At 48.2% G+C, this 21,506-nt stretch overlaps 1 protein-coding gene and 1 long non-coding RNA gene across 6 annotated transcripts in view; one reads left to right on the top strand and one right to left on the bottom strand.

Moving 5' to 3' along the window:
* Window positions 1-722: 722 nt before the first annotated feature.
* LOC113614183 (uncharacterized) lies at window positions 723-9,441 on the bottom strand. Its single transcript, XR_003430502.1, has 3 exons — window positions 9,249-9,441; window positions 8,263-8,387; window positions 723-1,884 (listed from the first exon to the last, which is right to left on the bottom strand). It is a non-coding gene; the product is annotated as an uncharacterized LOC113614183 (long non-coding RNA).
* Window positions 9,442-9,600: 159 nt separating this feature from the next.
* The window catches only part of CD99 (CD99 molecule (Xg blood group)), a 33,022-nt gene continuing 21,116 nt past the window's right edge, over window positions 9,601-21,506 (top strand). For 3 of the 5 annotated variants that reach the window (XM_027095528.1, XM_027095526.1, XM_027095527.1), the window contains exon 1: window positions 9,602-9,718. In XM_027095528.1, coding sequence (XP_026951329.1) covers window positions 9,652-9,718 — 67 coding nt within the window. In that variant the 5' untranslated portion in view covers window positions 9,602-9,651. Of the gene's footprint in view, window positions 9,719-21,506 lie in introns of all 5 variants that reach the window. The other 2 variants (XM_027095522.1, XM_027095525.1) reach the window with 2 other exon arrangements.

Consider the following 21,506-nt stretch of genomic DNA (forward strand, 5'->3'; position numbering starts at 1 on the left):
TAGTTGCGGCGAGCAGGGGTTACTCTTTGTTGCGGTGCGCGGGCTTCGCATTGCAGTGGCTTCTCTTGCTGCGGAGCACGGGCTCTAGGCGCATGAGCTTCAGTAGTTGCGGCACACGGGCTCAGTAGTTGTGGCGCACGGGCTTAGTTGCTCCACGGCATGTGCGATCTTCCTGGACCAGGGCTCAAATCCGCGTCCCCTGCATTGGCAGGAGGATTCTCAACCACTGCGCCACCGGGGAAGTACCTCCATTTTTATTTGTTATATCTTATTCTCTTCTATTCTACTTTATTCCTACTTTATTCTATTTATTTAACTTTATTTATTCTTGTTTTATTCTTAGTCGCACTTATTTTATTCTATTTATTCTATTCTATTCTACTGTTCTTATTTATTTTGTTTTAGTTTAGTTTAGTTTTAGTTTTTCACAATTTATGGGATTTCTTTGTATTCCAATTTAAGCAATTCAACTGTAATCCAAGTATTTTAAGACAAAGTGTAAAGATATTCCCTGCCTTGATATTTGATGAAATTGTGAATTATTGATCTTATTATTATTTTTTTTTTGGTACACAGGCCTCTCACTGTTGTGGCCTCCCCCGTTGCACAGCACAGGCTCCGGACGCGCAGGCCCAGCGGCCATGGCTCACGGGCCCAGCCACTCCGCGGCATGTGGGATCTTCCCGGACCGGGGCACGAACCCGTGTCCCCTGCATCGGCAGGTGGACTCTCAACCACTGTGCCACCAGGGACGCCCTGTAGTAGTTTTTAAATATGAAATTTCACCTTCAGAGATACTCAAATATTTATCGATCATTTTTAGGGTGTAATAGTTTTTAAATATGAAATTTCACTTTCAGAGGTAGTTACTCAAATACTTGCAGATGAAGTTTTATGATGTCTGGGATTTGTTTGTAAATAATCCAGGGTGAGATGAGCAATAGATGAAACAAGACTGGCTGAGTTTACAAGCGTACACTATTCTTTTTACCTTTGAAGAAAGGAACCTCCTATTTTAAATGAGACATTGAAAACAGATTATATGGCGCACTCACAGGGGTGACAGGGAAGGAATTTGCTGAGTGGAGTTTGGCTCAGTGATGCCTTGACACATCCTGGCGAATGTAGGGCCATTAAGAAGTGGTTCGTGAAGTCCATTGCTCATGGCGGGCTGAACAGAATGGTGACAACTTTCCCACGTCTGGGCCGCTCCCCTCCCCGTGAACTCCAGCGCAGAAGCAACCTCAGAAGACATTTCCCAGTTTCCCTTGCAGGTGGAGGAGGGGACCTGAATCCTGGGGTCTGCGACCAGATGCATCTGTTCCCAGGCTTTTCATGGGGAGCTCGAGACACAGCTGGAAGTCAGTCTCTCCAGAGGCAGAGATGGGACAGCAAGGCTGAGTTCCCGGGGCTGTGGTGCCCAGAGAAATATCCTCACAGGCCAGTTTTGGGGTTTGGTTTGGGGGCATTTTCCTGTCTGCAGGGTCCGAAGGCTGCTTCTCCAGCTGAAGTCGTTTTCTGATAGTGCATAACCAACTAGTGCAAATTTAGCATCTTAAATCAACACACGTTTGTTATCTCATGGTTTCTGTTGGACCAGGAGTCCAAGCCTGGCTTAGCTGGGTTCCTGCTTCAGGGTCTGAGCAGGCAGCCATCCTGGGATAAGCTGGGCTGTATTCTCATCAGATGCTCAGCTGGGGTCAGGTCCACTTCCTGTGGTGTTTGAGGCTGTTGGTGGAATTCATCTCCCAGCAGCTGTAGGCAGGGCTGATGCTTCAGCGTCTTGCTGGAAGCAGCTCTCAGGTCACCGATCCTTCTGTATCATGTGAGCTCCTCTATCTTGATCATTTACCTCATGGCAGCTTGGTTTGCCAAAGCCAGTGACTAGAGGAGAGAGAGAGAGAGAGAGAGAGAGAGAATGAGAATAGAGCCTTTCTTGCTAAGAAAGCTACATCGTGTGTAATCATGGCAGGGACGTCTCATCCTTTTTACCACATTCTCTGGGTTAGAAGCACATCTCAGAGCTCACACACACTGAAGGCAAGGGGATTATACAATATTATAAACATATAAACATTTCATATCTGGGCACCCACCGGTTCTTTTAGCAATTCTGCAAATATCCAAATTCCTTTTTTTTTTTTGCAACATCATTCAGAAGTCTATTCTTTGCTTGCACCTAAAAAACTGAATAGAGGACAGATCAACGGTGCAGCAGAATGACCCCAAACAACACTTGTGTCCCTTAATTATTTTTGCCTCTGACTGTCATATGTCTCTCCACCCTCCCTCACACACACACACACAAATGATGATGTGAAGAAAGGCATGTGAGTGCAGAGAGGATATCGTTAAGCGCATGGACTCATCATTGTTTTATGGGAAAGACTGTCAGCACGGGTCTGATCTTTGTATGTATTTCCAGGGGCTGCCAAAACAAATTACCTCAAACTAGGTGCCTGAAAAACAACAGGAATTTATTTGCTCACAGTTCTGGAGACCAGAAATCTGGAATCAACAGGTCAGTGAGGCTAATTCCTTCTGGAGGTGCTGGGGGGAGAATCTGTTCCACGCTGCAACCTCCACTTCATTCATGTGGCCTCAGAGGCCCCCTGTGTCTTCAAAGAGGTCTTCTTGGACCACCTCCTGCCTATCATCCTCCATCCTCATCACCCTCTCTGCCCATCACCCTCTGTATTTGTCAGGGTTCTCCAGAGAGACAGAAAAAATAGGATATGTGGACATACGTATAAGAGAAGATTTATTATAGAAATTAGTGGTGGTCCAGTGGTAAAGAATCCACCTTCCAATGCAGGGGACGCAGGTTCTATGCCTGGTTGAGGAACTAAGATCCCACAGGCCACAGGGTAACTAATCCCGCACACCACAACTACTGAGCTCGAGCACCTCAACTAGAGAGCCCGCGTGCTGCAAACTACAGAGTCCACATGCTCTGGAACCCGTGCACCACAACTGCAGAGCCCACACGCTTTGGAGCCCACGTGCCACAACTAGAGAAGAGAAAACCCGCACGTCACAACTAGACAGAAGCCCACGTGCCCCAATGAAGAGACTTTGTATCACAAAGAAAGATCCCGCATGCCTCAATGAAGATCCCGCGTGCCACAACTAAGACCCGAAGGAGCTAAATAATAAATAAATAAATAAAATCATTTAAAAAAAAGAAAGAAAGAAATTGGCTCATGGCTATGGAGGCTGAGAAGTCCCACGGTCTGCTGTCTGCAAGCTGGACACCCAGGAGAGCTGGTGGTGGTGTCAGTCCAAGTCCAAAGGCCTGAGAACATGGATGTCTTTGCTTAAGCAGAGAGGGAGCAAATTCCTCCTTCCACCATCTTGTTTTCCCATTCTAGCCCTCAGTGGGTTGGATGAGTCCCGTCCACATGGGGTGTGACCTCATTCTTTTGGTTTCCAGCTTTCTGGAAGAGCCTTAGCCAACAACTTTACACTCCTGACATGGCCTCAGATGTAAAATTAAAGCCACATGGACTTGCTTGCTGCCATCTGCTTTTCTGTGTGTACCACCAAAAATGAAGTATTTCTTATTCATGATCATTTCCAGTCAGTGGCATTTAAACAGGAAAAAATTACGGTTTTGACTGTGAAACATTTCCTGTGACTTTTGGCTACACTAGTGTTCTACTTGTGCTTTTTTTTTTCTTTTTTTTTCTTTTCCTTGATACACTCTCTTTATATTAAGAAGAACCAATATTTCAGATATAATTAAAGACTATTTCAAACACTCCTATATACATTTTTTGAGTCTCAATTTTCTAACATCGGTTCGATGACAGATAGATGAGGGAAAAAATGATTCCTGCCAATGAGAAATGCTGACGATAAGAAATAAAGTTCTAGCGGGCAGGTAGCTGTGTAGGTGGGGGCTTGGAGGAGGGAAATGCTTGTGGGCTTGGCCCTGGTGACTGCCAAAGGCCAACGGGTCAGGTGCTGCCCAGGCTTGAAGATTAAAGCCTTAAGCTTGAAAGGGCACTAGAGCTGACCTGATTCAGGGTAGCGGGCTGGCTGAATATACACCAGGTTGCAGATCTGTCAAGTTTGGCTGACTCCCCAAGAATAATTTAAACGTCAGGAGAAAGTCTGGTGAACATGATTCGGTGTGGCCAGGTGCTAATAACATTTATCCATCCATCCCTCCATCCATCTGACCTTCCTTCCCTCCATCCTCCCATCCTTCCATCCATCCACTCATTGATCCATCCGTCCATCCACCTACTCCCCATTCACCCATCCATCCATCCATCCACCTACTCCCCACTCACCCATCCATCCATCCATCCATCCACCTACTCCCCACTCACCCATCCATCCATCCTTCCATCCATCCACCTACTACCCACTCACCCATCCATCCATCCAACCATCTATCCATATATCCTTCCCTCCTTGCTATCTTCCTTTCTTCCTGCCATCCATTTTGTGTACATGTGAGACTTCAAGTTGACCATCCCCTATCCTTTAGCCCTTCTTCCACAGTATGGAGCTTTGATTTTATCGCGGGTGGTGATGTAGTGGACATTGTTGATGCTCCCCAAGCCTGGACACCTGACTGCCAACAGCTATGAGTGTTGGCTATTAACTGCCCCTTCTTCACAGAACGGTCCTGGCCTGAAGATGAGCCACCTTACCCTAAAGGTTATGCCCGTATACTCCCTTCCTAGGGTTGAAGGCAGTGCCTGGCCAACGACTGACGACTGGGGTGGACAGAAGCCCCTCTGGCCTCTAGGAGATACATTCCACGCTCCAGAGTGCCTGGCAGGGTCAGGGTAAGCCCCATCCCCAGCTGACACTACCTCCTTGCTCAGCTCTTGGCCCTGTCCTGGCCAGCCTCCCTAACTTTCTCCTCCCGCGAGCTCTCCCTCCATAACCCACTGGCACAAGAATGCCCATCTCAGGTTCTGCTTCTGGGAATGCAACTCGAGCCTCCTCTTTCTCAGCGGCAGTACTTGATATTTTCTGCCAACTCCAGGAGGGCACTCTGCTCATATATTTTCTGGACTTCAGGCTTCCCATGGTCCTTCTGTCTGTTCTCACTGCTTCCACGTCCACGGGTGAGAGGGGAGGTCAGACTCCATCCTATTAAATTACCATCATATTTCCAGGACCTCCTTCCTGAACTAGGTCACACTCTAGGGCGTTCTCCAAATTTCCACTCTTACAATTTTAAAATACATTTACCTCCTATTCAAAAATAATGCAGTGCAGAAAATTTAGAAAACACAGACACCAAAACATCCCTCATAATCTAAGAACTAATCCCTACTAAAGGTTTAGTGTGTATGCTGCTATTCACTTTCACTTGTTTATAGAGAGTTTCTATAGAACTTGCATTGGCTTAGGCTGTGCCTTTAAGATTTACGAGTATTTGCAAATCATTAAACGTTCTTCTACGATGCTTTCAAATGGCTGCAGAGTTTCCCAGTACACTCTGATTTCCTGTAGTGCCTATAGTTGTTTTTTGTTGTGTTTGTTTTTACTATTTTGCTGTTGTAAAGAATATTCTTGATGGATGGAGGTGGTTATGGACTGAATGTGTGTGTGTTCCCGAAAATTCATATGCAGAAGCCCTGATTCCTGAGGTGATGGTGTTAGGATTTTAGGAGGTGATTACGGTTAGATGAGGTCATGAGGATGGGGTCCCTGTGATGGGATTAGTGTCCTTATAAGAAGAGGAAGAGACACCAGAGCTGTCTCCCCGTCATGTGAGGACACAGCAAGAAGGTGGCATCTGTAAGCCAGGAAGAGAGCCTGGCCAGGAACTAATCTGCCCATGCCATGATCTCAGACTCCCAGCCTCCAGGACTGTGAGAAATAATGTCTGTTGTTTAAGCCGCGTGTGAGCGTGTGTTTTAGAGGAAATATATACATATGCATGAATATCTGGCTTGGAGAGCAGGTTAGGAAGGGACCAAAGTCAGATGCATTAACAGTTAAAAACTGAAGAGATAGACGAGGTCCCAGCTTAAGACGGGGAGTCACCAAGGGTAACGCTGAAACACAGAATTGCCCTTTGCATCCATCAAAAATGGTCCAACCTTGGTCACGTCCTGTGGTTCAGCCAGCATAATGCACGTGTTACTGAACCAGGTTTGTTTGCCTGACACCGAGCAAGCCAAACGCTGTGATGCTGGGGTCTGCAGCAGAGAGAAAGGGCTTATTCACGAGGCAGCCAGGTGGGAAGACAGGAGAAGAAACCGCACATTGGCCTCCCTGAAGGTGAAGGGCTTAGGGTATCTATGGGGCAAAGCTGAGGTGTGGGGAGTGTGTGGAAAGGTGACTGAAGATAAGAAAAAAATGTGTGATCACATCGGTCAGAATGGACAACAGTAAAAAGTCTACAAATAATAAATTCTGGAGAGGGTGTGGAGAAGAGGGGACCCTCCTACACTGTTGGTGGGAATGTAAATTGATACAGCCACTATGGAGAACAGGATGGAGGTTCCTCAGAAAACTGAAAATAGAGCTACCATATGATCCAGCAATCCCGTTACTGGGTGTATATCCAGATAAAACTCTTAATTCAAAAAGATACATGCACCCCAGTGTTCACAGCAGCACTATTTACAATAGCCAAGACATGGAAGCAATGTAAATGTCCATCAACAGATGGATGGATAAAGAAGATGTGGTACATATATACAATGGAATATTACTCAGCCATGAAAAAAGAATGCAATAACGCCATTTACAGCAACACAGATGGACCTAGAGATGATCATACCAAGTGAAGTAAGTCAGAGAAAGACACGTACCATATGATGTCACTTATACGTGGAATCTAAAATTTTGTGTTCTAAAACACAAAAGAACTTAATTACAAAACAGAAACAGACTCACAGGCATAGAGAACAGACTTGTGGTTGCCAAGGGGGAGGGGGGGTGGGGGAGGGATGGATTGGGAGTTTGGGGTCAGCAGATGCAAACTAATATATATAGCATGGATAAACAACAAGGTCCTACTGCAGAGCACAGGGAACTGTATTCACTGTCCTGTGATAAACCATCATGGAAAAGAATATAAAAAAAAGAATGTGTGTGTGTGTATCTATTTATGTATAACTGAGTCACTTTGCTGTACAGCAGAGACTAGCACAACACTGTAAATCAACTATACTTCAATTAAAAAAAATTTAAAAAAAAAAGAAAAAAGTGAGTTGATCGTCACTCTGAGAAGGTGCAACTAAGGTCCAGGCTTCTTCATGGGACCATTGTTCAGAAAATGTTGGCATTAGCTTGCTCTGAAGGTTGAGTTTTTGGCCCTGGGATGTGAAAATGTCATCAAGTGGACTCTCAGAAATGCCCAGTTGGAGGGTCTCTGGTGTTGACCAGTCTTACCTGGCTTGAGCTCAAACTGGACACAGCTGAACCCAAGTTCCTGAAAAATAACTCTGGCAAACATCTAACAGTTTTTTTTTGTTTTTCTTTTTTTGTTTGTTTGTTTTTTTTTTTTTTGGCAAACATCTAACAGTTTAGGCTCTGTGATGCTTGGGGAGCGTGTGAGGCTTTTTGTTTTCTGGGTTTTTTTTTTTTTTGGTAGCAACAATTAAAGTGATCAGTGAAGGCAGGTTCCAAGTTCATCATGTATTAAGCACGTTACAGTTTAACGCATCTCACTGATGACTCCCCTGGGTTCCCCACTCGGAGCAAGAAGCCTGCTCCCAAATGCGTTCTATCCAGCTCCCAGTCCAGCTTATGGACTTCACATGGGTTCTGTGGTGTTTGGATACAAGGGAGGAAGCTTTTTCAAGTAATTTAATTTTCATTCTGGAAGTTAGAGCTTTCTGAAGCCAAAGCATCTGCATGATGTTATGGAAATTTTTATTTTGAACTAAGGAAGGCAGCGCTTAAAAAAAAAAAAGAAGAGAAGTAGCCAAAAGTCATCTTAATAAATTACAGAAGCCTTCAGAATGCCTCCCTGTAGGGACATGAATCTAAAACCTCCAGCCCTGGCATTCAGAGAGCAATGGTGCCTGAGGTTATGGCTGATGATGGGGACTCAGCCCCTCAGTGACCAAATGCACACAGCCTCCAGAAGCTTCTAAAAAGAGAAAAGTGTCAGCCGTGGTACAGCTCAATTGTCGGAGGCTGGAGATTTGCCAGGTAGGACCTTTCTTTTGAAGGTAATTGGGGTGAGCTGAAAAGTTCCCAGGGAAGGGTCTTTGGAATTTGACCTTGGCAGGAAGCACATGGTTTCTTTATCTATGCTTCTTTCAGAGGCTGGCTTACCTCAAGGTGCCAAAATGGCTGCAGCAGCTCCAACATCCCCTTCCTCCCTCAGAAGTGCCCTGGACGTCCTCTTGTTTACAACTGACCAGGGTCCATATGTCCTCTATTGGCCCCAAGACTGTGGTCTGGGAAAGGGAAAGTGGTAATTGGCAGAGTCAAGGCTGAAAAGCGAGGGGTAGAAAAACATATAGAGAGAAATTTCCCTGGAGGTATGGGGCTCTCTGGCTGAGTGGTCAACCCAGGTTAGCTACAAGAAGGGACACTTCAAAGACGGTTTTTTTGGTTTTTGTTTTCGCCGGAAAATGATTACATTACCTTCCTGCCTGTAGTCTACAATCATGTGTTGGGGTTTCAGTTGGCCGAGAAAAAGAACCACCTTCTCCCTGGGTACAGGTGTGTTTGTTCAGATTGCTGGTCTTGTAAGATAAGCAGTCTGGGGGCCCTGGGGTGTGGGTCCAGGCACCTCTGGCCAGATGTGTGTCTGACCCAGTGGGTACACGTGTCCGTTGTGTATGGCGGCAGATGGCGGCGGAAGGACAGGTGTCAGGAGGGCAGGGAGGAGGGGCCCTGAGGCATCCCGGGAGCCGGAGGGGTGTGATGGGTAAGACCTGGCCCTGGATGGGTAGGGTCGGGAGGGTAGAATCCCGGAATGTGACTCAGGGCTATTTCTGTCTGACACCTTCGTTCCAGTGTCCTGAAGGAACACGGATAGAATTTTAAGCTAATACCTTAATTTAAAAAATATTGTAAGCCCGGGACAGGGAAGGGCACCCACATTGCAGCTGTGGCTTGTGACTGTCGCCAGAGATGCCTCTCCCCCCACCAACCTGGGAGCCAGCTGCTTCGGATGGGGGAGGGGAGACATGTCCCACCCCTCCCCACCTCCGGCTCGGCGGGGAGACGCTTCCGGAGCCCGGAGGCTCCTGCAAAGGAGGTCCTTGGTCAGGCTGGGAAGTAAGGGCGGCCCTGCGCCCGGAAACCCCTACCCGTGCTCTGCGCTCTGCTACTCCAGACTGGACTTTGGGGACCGCGGGCTGTTGCACCCGAGGCAGGGGGTCCACTCTTAGCAGACCCCGGAGCGGGGGCTTCACTCCGTTGTCTAGAGAGGCCGCCCGGGGGGGTCCCCGTTAAAGAGGGGTGGGAGGGTGGAGACGCGGCCCTCCACTTTGGGAGCAGGAGAGACTGGCCTCGCCCCGCCTCCCGAGCGCGTGCCCTGCCCCTGCGGCTCCCTGTGGCCCAGGGGTGGGGCGGCCGCCAGCGGGGAGGGCTGAGGCCGGGGCGGGGCGACCGCGCTGCACCCTGACCCGGCCCCGCCCCGGGGGTGTCCCTCCCGCCGCCACCGTCCGCGCGCCACTCCCGGGACAGACACTGTGCGTCGCGGGGCGCACCATGGCGCGCCGGGCGGCCCTCGCGCTGCTGCTGTTCGGCCTGCTTGGCACCCAGGTGCCCACCCGGGGTGAGTGAGAGGCGGCCGGTGGGGCTCACGGGGGCGCGGGCCTGGCTTGGGGACCCGCGTCGGGGCCCCAGGGAAGGGCCATGGGAGGGGGTCGAACCTTGGGGGACGGACGCTCCGTGTGGGGTGGACATACTTCGGGGGGCATAGTGCGTAGGACACGTAGTTTGGGGGTCGCACTGGGGAAGCATGCACCTCGGGGGCGCGCTGTGCGGGGCCTACACACGTTGGGGGACGCATGGCGAGGGACGTATTTTGGGGGCGCACTGTGTGTGTGGGGGGGTGGCGCGTGGAGGGCGACGCGCCGGGGAGCCCTGAGCCGTCCTTCCCGCCTAGAGGGACCCGCTGTGCCAACGGGTGGCCAACGGCCCAAGGAGGCGGCCTTACCCTTTCCTCCCCGCTTTCTTCCCGGGCGCCTTTGCACTCACTCCGCAGGCGGAATGTCAGCGTTTGTTTTCACATTCACAGACTCTTAAAAGTTGGAAGGCCCCTGGGTGGGGCGGTGGCCCCCGAGTCCCCTCCCCCTCCTCCTCCCCCCGGGGTTCCCTTCAGTTCCCGGGCGCGGGTGTGCGCCTCTGCGGCCGCCCCGCGCCCCGGCCACAGCGCTGGCAGGGCCCGGGGACCGCGTCTTTGTTCAGGCGCTCGGTGGCCGCCTCCGGGCGCCACGCCCTGCGGCCCGGGACTAAATTTGGACTCGGCCGGGGAGCCTGAAACCCGGGAAAGGGGGAGGAAGCCAGGAAAAACTCGGGGCTCTAGAAACGCTCAGCAGCTCTTGCGGTGTCCGGGCCGCGGGGACTTTTGGCGAGCGCGCGGTCGGGTGCAGAACGACGCCGCCAAGGGACACGTGTTCTCAGCCGATCGTCCGTGTGTCCGAGTAGATAATTCGGAAAACCGCACCCAAAAAAGTGTCAGGAGAAGGACAGGACGCCCGGGACGCCCACACTCCCCAGCCAACCTGGCCTGTTTCTGGTTCTTGCCTGCGTTTTTCTGTCTTTCTCCTTTTAAAATGGAAGTTGAGATCCAGTTTTCCTGTCTCTCTCTTCTTTGAAAAGGAAAGTTGGGATCCTGCTGGGCGTGGCATAAAAAACGGGTTTCTTCGACTAACGGTTGTTTTCTGTCCTTACGTGGTTATTTTTAAGTGCACAGCCACTAGGGCAGTGTCTTTTCAGGAGTGGTCTGGTCGGTGGAGGACACGTTTTAGGAGCCAGACACAGGACAGAGAAGGCCCGGTGTTTACCTGGAAATTTCCAGCTCAGCGCTAGAGGTTGAATGTTGAGCCCTGGTCCCCCGCCTGAGTTTTATTTTGGGGAGGATTTGCTAATCGATGTCTGCATTTTTAAAATGTGTGCCACGTATTCTAGAAGTTGTGTGTTCGTTGCAGGCTTTAGAACCAATTCAGCCTGATCCACGGGAAACTCTTGGAATAGTTTACAGCTTGGTGGGGAGGGCCTGGGATGGGTTTCCTGTTTCTCTGTTTCCTGCCCTAAATCCCACCTAGCTGCCTCACCACAGAGTTCTTCATTAGTGGTTTTGTTTTTTTTTTTCCTGCCGTGTGGTTGAGTCCCACCTGTTCATGAGACTTTTTCGTGCATCCCCCTGGCTACACCTTCATTCATGTTTCGTCAGTTAATTGCCCTCTGAGCCCTTAACTGTGTGCCTCGCCCCAGGGAGATGGATCACAAGGGGTTCTGGTCGCCCAGGAAGGTCCCATCTGCTGGGGGAAGGGAAACATCTCACCAGGCAGATAGGACACAGGGCCGAAGAATGGTGACAGTCCCACAGTTCAAGGACTCCGGGGTGGGGAACACAGCCTTGGCCAGTGCGAGGGTGTGGCTGAGTTGGAAGCTGTCTCTGGTGACAGTTGTTTTTCGTGTGTTTGTTTTTTAACAGCTTTCACGTACAGGTTGTATTCTACCCTGTATATAAAATGTGTAATTTTTAGAAGAAACCCAGAGCACCGTTAGCCTGGAATTGCCTGACTTCTATGCAGGTTGCTCCCAGCTACTCGGGGTTGGTTGATGCTTTCAGCCAGCAGATGTTGGGGATTGAATGGCAGGGGGATGGGAGGGGGGCACAGAGCAGCGCGGGGGTGGAGAGCCAGCCTCGCCCCGAAAGAACAGAGGGAGAACAGAGCCTTGATACGTGCTGATCTCTTGGAGGGCGCCTCCCCCGTCCCCTGCCTGATCCTTCTGGGGTCCGAGGCAGGGAACGGACTGTTCCTAAGATACAAATGGGGTTTTATCAGGAAAGTTTGCTTTCGAGTTGCTGAAGTTCAGAACACACTTCCCTCTAGAAATCGGGGTTTGGCTTCGTTTCCATTCTGGCTACAGAAGTCCATTGAGTCGGGGGTAGATCTTCATCGGGGTGCAGGTAGCACTGGCCTGGTTTCTGAGGCCTTGGGACCCAGGGCTCTTGTGTTCCCAGGTTTTTCTGGAAATCCCCGTGGGACAGCGTGGGGTGGAGAGACGCAGGGGCCCTAGAAGGCAAGAGGCAGCTTCGACTTTCAATGGAGCCCTGCTTCCTCCCGCCACCAGGGACACTTGGCCATGTCTGGAAACGTTTGTGATTGTCTCAACGGTAGGGGGCGTGCTCCCGGCATGTGGCGGGTGGAGACCAGGGCTGCTGGTCCACAGCCCGCAGTGCCCAGGACGCCCCGTATTAGAGTCACCCAGCCCCAATGTCAGTCGTGCTGAGGCTGAGAAACCCTGACCGAGCGTGGAGACTTCATATAAATCATTCATCTATGTATCCATCCATCCGTCCCTCCATCCATTTGTCTACCTGTGGCTGTGGTTTGCAACCTGGGATGACTTGGTTCCCCAGGGGGACATATGACAGTGTCTGGGGACGTTTTTGGTTGTCACACTGCGGGGAGGGGGTGCTCCTGGCATCCGGTGGGTGGAGACCAGGGAAGCTGCTGCACACCCCGCAGTGCCCAGGACGCCCCGCATCAGAGGGTCCTCCAGCCCCAATGTCAGTCGTGCTGAGGCTGAGACACCCAGGGATTTGTGTCACACGTTCCAGGTTGCTGGTGGCTGGGGGTTTGGTTTCCGTAGTCTTCCTCCAGGTAGGACACTTACATCCCGGGTTTTAGAACTCCTGGCACCTGGGCGACCTAAGGGCGGACCGGGTGGGAAATGGGTCCAGGAAGGTGCTGAATCCAGGACCCCACGCTCCGTGCCAGCCTCTGCACAGTAGCCAGTGCCGTTCGAAAATCCAGAAACGCCTATAGGGAAAGCGACACTTCCGGGGCAACTGCTGGGTTTCGGGGGATTCCCTCCTCCCCCGCCCGAGCAGGTGTGGCTTCTCCCGCTTCCCATCCGGCTATTCCTGTTTCTGCCTGCCACGCAGAGAAAGTGAGTTTCATTGTCCTGCCTGCGTGTTCGGCTCTGATAAAAAGTTAATTGCGTGTTATTTCCTTTAGGGCTTTGGCTTTTTCTTCATTCTCAGTTTATGATGGTTCAACCCCCCCCCTTTTTTTTTCCATCTGGAGATATTAAAATACTTGATTTTGGGGGGCGGTTTCTTCATGGGGGGAGATGCACTTTTCTTCATCTGGGTGATATGCTGAGTGTTCGGAAAAAGAATGCAGGTGGTCGAGTAGTTATATCCATCCGACGTGTAGGAGGCAGGGTTTTCACGGATGAAATGTGGAATTTTTTCCAGCTGAGGTTTTCCTCCCAAAGGAGACTGACTACCACACACATGGAGCCCATGTGTTTGTTCCTACTGAGATTTTCCAATCACGGTGGCTTCTTTTAGGGAGAAAAGAATCCCATGCTTCTGTATGACTTACAGACGGGGTTAGAAAGAAGACGGAGGTTGTCTTGGGGTGAGGTGTCAACTCATTCAGCGTCCTGGCTTTCCACAGAATCCTTCAGACACCCAGCTGTTGGAGGACGCCCAGCCCTGGTGGCAGCTGGGAAGACACATCTGGCACAAGACATCTCACCGAGTCCCCATGTGGTTTGTTCTGACACCCGGGTGTCCGTCCCATGTAAATCAGTGGAGATTGCCCTTTGATCTCCTTTGCCAGTTCTCAGGGTTAACGATGGAGTGTGTGTTTACAGATCTCCGAAAGTCCTTTTGGGGGGATACAGTGGTTTTGGAAGTGTTTTCTGCAGACAGAGGGGTGTGTTCTAACCCTCAGAGGATGACACATACTTGAAAATGAACTACCCGCAAGCACTGTTATCAACATGGGTTTCGTGATACAAGTCACGGCAGCCCCTTCGTGGCGGTAGTGTTTACCAGAGCGTCTCTGGTGGAACAGGGAAGGTGTTGTTGGGGAATCAGAATTCAACCCAACATCAACCCAGAAAGCCTCTCTGCCACGGTAGAAGGGAAAGAAACCCATTTTATGACTGAGTGAGCGTGACGCCAGGATGTGACATGCATCACAGGTGACCCACTAAGGCCGCAAAGACGCACTTTTAAAAGTAGCTAAGTAAATGTCACCCGTTCTATACAGGTTGTCAAAACAGGCTCCTTTAGCCACTGAAAATATTTACCCACCTTGGAAAAGGACAGAGAAAGATCTTCTGGAAGCAAAGGGCGAGGGAAGAGAAGTCTCTTCCTTTGTTTCCTCCAGGGCTTTTATTTTTAATTTACAGTCACCCTTCCAACCTTATAGGACAAAGACCCACATCACACACACACACACACACACACACACACATATACACACATGCACACACAATACACACACACACATACACAACACACACATATACACACATACACAGAGAGACATACATACACACACAGACACACACATACACACAGAGAGACACACACATACACACACAGAGAGACACATACACATACACACACACACACAATACACACACACACAGACACACGCACACGCACTTCAATCACAGTCAACAACCATGAATATTCTGTTATATTTGTGTCCTTCTGGGACAATGGCCAGGCTGTGTAGGATACACAAATGCGTGGTCTTAGGAGATGCTGCCGTATTGCTTCTGATTCTGGCTTTGTCCTCCCAGGGGGTTCTGGTTGCCCACCCAACACTACATGTTCTTTTTTTGTTCGTGCCTAATCTCTTGGGTGAAAGAGGTTAACTAACCAGAATTCCTATGTGTATTGACCTAATTAATAGGACAGGCACACCTCAGAGAGATTGCGGGTTCGGTTCCAGACCACCCCAGTAAAAGCAAGTCACATGAATTTTTTGGTTTCCCAGTGTATGTAAAAGTCATGCTTACATTAGACTGTAGTCTGTCGGATGTGCAGTGACATTATGTCTTTAAAAAAAAACAATGGGGCTTCCCTGGTGGCGCAGTGGTTGAGAGTCCGCCTGCCGATGCAGGGGACACGGGTTCGTACCCCGGTCTGGGAAGATCCCACATGCCGCGGAGCGGCTGGGCCCGTGAGTCATGGCCGCTGGGCCTGCGCGTCCGGAGCCTTTGCTCCGCAGTGGGAGAGGCCACGGCAGTGAGAGGCCCGCGTACCGCAAAAAAAACCAAAAACAAAACAATGAACATGGCTTAATTGAAAAATGCTTTATTTCTAAAACATGCTAACCATCCTCTGAGCCTTCGGAGAGTTGTAGTAGTAACATCAAAGATCACTGATCAAAGGTCACCGTCACACACACATCATCATGAAAAAGTTTGAACGATTGCGAGAATTGCCAAAATGTGACACAGAGACACGAAGTGAACAAAAGTTGTTGGAAAAGTGGCACCAATAAATGTGGTCGAAACAGGGTTGCCCCAAACCCTCAGTTTGTAAAAAACACAGTAAAGCTAAATAGGTCTGCCTGTGTCTTTCACATCCGCATCTGTATCTGTCCACGTAGGGACACAGGAGTTCCTTTTTTTTTTCTTTTGCTTTTTGGAATCTCCTGTTTGTATTCTTCGCCTAATTCTTTTTTAAAAAATTAATTAATTTATTTATTTATGGTTGTGTTGGGTCTTTGTTGCTGCACGTGGGCTTTCTCTAGATGCAGCGAGCGGGGGCTACTCTTCATTGCGGTGCACGGGCTTCTCACTGCGGTGGCTTCTCTTGTTGCCGAGCGCGGACTCTAGGCACGTGGGCTTCAGTAGTTGTGGCACGCAGGCTCAGTAGTTGTGGCTTGCGGGCTCTAGAGTGCAGGCTCAGTAGTTGTGGCACACGGGCTTAGCTGCTCCGCGGCATGTGGGATCTTGCCGGACCAGGGCTCGAACCCGTGTCCCCTGCATTGGCAGGCGGATTCTTAACCACTGCGCCACCAGGGAAGCCCCTCTTCGCCTAATTCTTATGGCACTTTTGGGAGTCGGTACACGGCTGTGTTAGTTTCAGCTTTGTCTTGAATGACTCGGTGTGGCCACCGTCTCGCTACTCGTATTATTTTTTAAAAATCCCGTAAACAGAAAACCAGAAACTTCCTTTTTTTTTTTTTCTCCCCCTGGAGTTAGATACAAGCTCTCTAAGTGGTGTTTTTCCAGTGGCGATTAGGGACCCTTGGACAGGCTGGGAATGTAGTGCACGTCCAGCAGCGTTGAAACAAGGAAGATCAAATAGATTAGAGTAGAAAACACCAGCATACTTTACCCACGCTTTGCTAAGTAAGCATCGGTGTGGCTTCGGTGCCAGTTCAGCTGTCTGGGTGGACTGGGCCGTGTCGTAAAATGTCTTTATTTCCGCAGAAGGCAGGCGGGGGCGTTTGAACCCCTTTTCCATCGCTCTTGCCTTCTGCACTTGGACATTTTCGATAGAATCCCTCTGTTTTCAAAAAGGGCCATAAAGCCACAGGGCATCAGCAACTTTTCAAAGAGCCAAGTAATGACTCCCAAGGGTGCTTTTGAGAAGGAAAAAAAAGAGAGAGAGAGAGAGAGAGAGAATTCATTTTCATTGCTGCCTGTTCACCGCCCTTCGTGAGAAGGCAAAGAGCCAGACCTGTTGTATTCCGGGACTTGGAAGGCATTCGTCATCCGCAGACAATGCAGCCAGCAAATTCCGGCTGTTTCTGTTTGTGCATCCGCAGGGCGTTCCACCCTCCCCTCCCCCTCCCCTCCCCCCGCCCTGACTCGACTCCATGCTGAGGAATTAATTAAAGACTAGTGGCCTGGCTGGAGTGAGGTAGCGCTGGACAGGTGTGATTGATGATTGATTGGTGCATGGATGATAGATAGATAGATCATAGGTTTATAGAGGATGGATGGATAGACAGACAGATGGTGGAAGATAGATAATGGATAGATGATAGATAGACACAGGATAGATGGAGACATGTCAAAAGATAGATGATGGATGGATGAATGGATGGATAAAAGATGATAGATAGATATGACAGATTAGATAGAAGATAGATAGATAGATAGATGATAGATATATAGATAGCTGCAGTACCTGTCTCAAGTGGTTGCCAGTTGGAGGGGGCCATTATCTCACTGCTCTGAAACCACCAGCACCTAGACTCACCGTAAGCACAGCACCAGGCAGTGGGTTATAATCTCTGCATTCCTACATGATAAGAGCTGACTCAGAGTTGGGGAAGGAATCAGGGCATGGGAAGGACGGAGCAGAAGATGAGCCTCAGCTGCGGTGTGGACTGCATCCTGCTACCACAGAGAAAGCTTTCCTGGTCACCTCTTGGAAGGCAGATGCTGGTTCCCCTGCAGTCCCACCCCCAGATCTCTCTCCACCCTAGGCTAACTTCCATAAATGGTGATAGATCTGGTCCGTCTGGATGCACCCACGGTGTCTACATTGCTCCATATCCCGGGCTTCTCATGATGTTCTTCCAGGCCGGCATGTCCTCCTTCACTCCTGCTTCTTGTGATAGGACCATTTGCCCAGATTCTCAAAATGAAAAGTCAGCTTTCATTCCTGCCAGCTCCTTCTCCCATATCCAATGTTAGCGAATCCTGTTGATTTCATTTTCTAAATCTTTCTCCACCTATGCTCCTGTCTCCATTTCTGCTTTCATTTTTAAGGCTCCCCCTGCCCCCCCAAAATCCTTCCAGGAAGAATACAAGAAGCCCTTAACCATTTTCTTTCCTGGATGCTCAGGTACTTTGAGAAGGCCTGGGGACTCCCCCTCAGAATAACATTTCTTTTTAATGCATAAAATAAAATACATAGGACTGCCAGGGAAACAGATTATATTAAACCAGCCACCCAGTGTGCAGGGGAAGAAGATGCTGGCCTTAGCCGAGGGTGTTGGCAGAGCCTGGACCAGGACAGCAGAAATGAGAGAGAAGGGACCAGCTGTGTTAAGGAGTAGTAAGGAAATAAAAATCTATACTAGTGGCTTGCGAACCGGCCCCCAAAGTTTTTTGTTTAATTGGCCTGGGGCACAGCCTGGGTCTCGGGACTTACGAGGTCTCCTTGGATGTGCAGCCAGAGATGAGAACCAAGATCTGTATTTGAGCTTCAGAAACTGTAATATGCATAGGAATCACCCATGGAAATGCTTTAGTCTGGCTGGGAGGGATGCTGAGGGCTTCCTGTAGGAGGGCAGCCTCTTATCGGGGCTTTGAGGACTGAATAGGAGTTTTCCTGGTATGGACAGAAGAGATTGGCATTTACGGCCAAGTAGAGGATTCGAGGGAAACCCCAAGGACGGACAAGGTGCCCAAACTGTATGACCCCTCAAATCATTCACAGGATGCTGGGGGGATTGTAAATTTTCGAGGGACATAGAGTGACATCTATTGTATTTCCATAACATCTTAACGAAAAACCCGAGTGAACTTCTTGGCCAGTCATAGTAGTGATTGTACCATCCATCCTCAGCATTCAGACTCCATATTTGCAAATCTGCCTACTTGCTACAATTTATTGGTAACTCCCAAATTGATACTGAGTTCGGGGATTTGTGCCCAGCTGCAAAAACACGGAGTCACCTCTCCAGTCTTAGATCGTAAACAAGTATCTGTGTCGTGCCGCATTTTTGTGCTTTATGCTTGCGATTTTGCTTCTAAGCACGAGGAGGTTGCCGCGTGCCTGAAATATGTGTGTGAGATGAGCTTCCTTTAGGCGGGAGAAAGAGTGCTGTGAGCATCAACAGTCTAGATTAAATAAGATCAAATTCCACAGAAACATGCATGAAACAAGGTTATGTGCGATTAACTGACGGCGGTGTGACCTGAGGGCGCAGGGACTTAACCCTGGAGTTCCCCAGGAGCCATGATTGAATATTATTAGCTCATTCAGCATTTCCGGCGACTGTAAGAACAGAACCACTACGGATGACGTGCCTTGACTGTGATTAATAAACAGAACTGTCAGGTCTAGGTTAGGGGCCTTGGGCCAGTTTCTGGAGATGCAAAGCCTCTGTGGACTGATCAAGTTTGGGGCCTTCTGACGGGTCATTTAGGGCCAGTGCGAAGGGCAGGGCGGTGACCCAGGGTGAAGGGTGATAAAATTGGAAATGGGTTTGGGGCTTTGAGTCAGATCCTGGAGATTATCTTTCAGGGTGACAATGACTTGGTTTCCTAGCTCAGGGAGACGGAATTTACCGGGGTCCTAGAACTACCTCCCTACAGCCGGGATGAGGGTCCTGGGCCACTCTTGCCATCCCAGCCCGCCCACCAGGATCAGCATCACCCGGAGGCTGTTAGAAATGCAGATTCACAGGCGCGGCTCCCACCCACAGTGTCTTTGGGATCGGGGCCCAGGAACCTGGGCTCCCCAAATTCTAAAACTCACTGGTCCACGGCACCCGGAGCCCAGCCCACAGCGTCCCCAAATGCTCTGGGTTCTTCCAAAGCTTGACCCAGCCCAGAGCGGCACCCCCAGGGTCATGGTACAAGAGAAGAACCTTTCCCCTCCTTGTCACAAAATCTGTAAGGCAGAATGTTCAATGACATGGCTCGAGAAACGTCGAAACTATGTCTGGAGCAATTCCTTCCTAGCTACAGAAAAGTAAGGGCATCTCTAATATTTAGAAATAAAATAAGATCAAACAGCATTCACCATCACCTCTGGCCCTGGACCAGCCCTGAACAGCAGTGACCAGCCTGCACGGGGCCAGGGCCGGGGGGACCCTGGTGTTGCCGTTGACATTGCAGGGGACTGGGGGCGAGTTCTGGGGTCTCCGTTTCTTCCTCCCTAAAAGAGGGTCTTGCAGATCAATGGTATTATCTAGACAGCTCCAGGAGCATGCAGGCCGTCCAGAAAATTCATCCATGGCTACTGTTAGTTTTACGTGATTCTTACCTCATTAGTAGGAAGATCTGAAAGCCCAAGGAATCTTTTAACTGCCTAATTTTTATTTTGATTCTAACTTTATTTCTAGAATTTATTTCTATTTTGTTTGTGCCTGTATTTATATTATTAGGTTCTGTGTGTAAATGATAAAATTTATGTATAATTCATAATTTCTATAATTTATTATTATAAAAATTTAAATTTTATCTCTACCCTTTTTTCTTTCTAGAGTTTGTTTCATGTATACATATATCCATTGATATAATTCATAGGTTCTGTGTATAAATTATAAATTACGTAATTTATAGTTCATTATTATAAAATTTATATTTTCTAATTTTATTTCTAGAATTTATTTCTATTATATGTATACAGGTATTCATTTACATAATTGATAGGTGCTGTGTATAAATTACATAATTTATAATTTAACTTTTAATTTATAATTATAAAAATTTCTATTCTAATTTTATTTCTAGAATTTATTTCTATTATATGTATACATGTGTTCATTTATATAATTGATAGGTGCTGTGTATAAATTATAAGTTACATAATTTATAATTTAATTTATAATAAAATTTATTTCTTATTCTAATATTATTTCTAGAATTTATCTCTATTATATTTAAACATATATTCATTTACATAATGATAGGTTCTGTGTATAAATTATAATTTATATAATTTGTAATTTATTATTATGCAACTTTATCTTATTTCTTTTCTAATTTTGCTTGTATAATTTATTTCTATTTTATTTGTATATATTTATTTATATAGCTTATAAATTCTGTCTAAAGTATAAATAACATAATTTGTAACTTCTATAATTATATTAATTTCTCTTCTAATTTTGTTTCTAAAACTTATTTCTACTTATTTTTATATATTTATATAATTTATAAGTTCTGTATATAAATGATAAATTCTATAGTTTGTAATTTCTGTAATTATTATTGTAACTATATTTTCTTTCTGTTCTAGTTTTCTTTTTTCTTAATTTTTTACTTATTTATTATTTTTGACTGCGTTGGGTCTTCGTTGCTGCGTGTGGGCTTTCTGTAGTTGCGGCGAGCGGGGGCTACTCTTCTTTGTGGTGCGCGGGCTTCTCATTGCGGTGGCTTCTCTTGTTGCGGAGCACGGGTGTCGCAGGCTTCAGTAGTTGTGGCTCACGGGCTCAGTAGTTGTGCTTTGTGGGCTCTAGAGCGCAGGCTCAGTAGTTGTGGTGCTCGGGCTTAGCTGCTCCGTGGCATGTGGGATCTTCCAGGACCGGGCCTCAAACCCATGTCGCCTGCGTTGGCAGGCGGATTCTTAACCACTGCACCACCAGGGAAGCCCCGATCTATATTTTGTTTCTGTTCTAGTTTTGTTTCCAGTATTTATTTCACTTCTATTTCCATTTGTATAATTTATAAGCTCTGTGTATAAATTGTGTAACTGATCATCTCTATAAATTATTATCAGCAGTATTTATATCCTCGTTGTGATGTCTGCGTCAGTGCGCCACCCTGATGGAATTTAAGGGAAACCGGATTCGGGCCTCGTGCTGTGCGCTCGTCACTTGCACAGTTCATGGTTGTGGAACCTCAGATTCGCGGTTCAGCGGGTTTGTGAGGCACGTGCA

Source organism: Aethalodelphis obliquidens, unplaced genomic scaffold (genome assembly GCF_003676395.1).
Source record: "Aethalodelphis obliquidens isolate GAN/ISIS:26980383/991018 unplaced genomic scaffold, ASM367639v1 scaffold91, whole genome shotgun sequence".
In the NCBI taxonomy this organism is placed as follows: domain Eukaryota; kingdom Metazoa; phylum Chordata; class Mammalia; order Artiodactyla; family Delphinidae; genus Aethalodelphis; species Aethalodelphis obliquidens.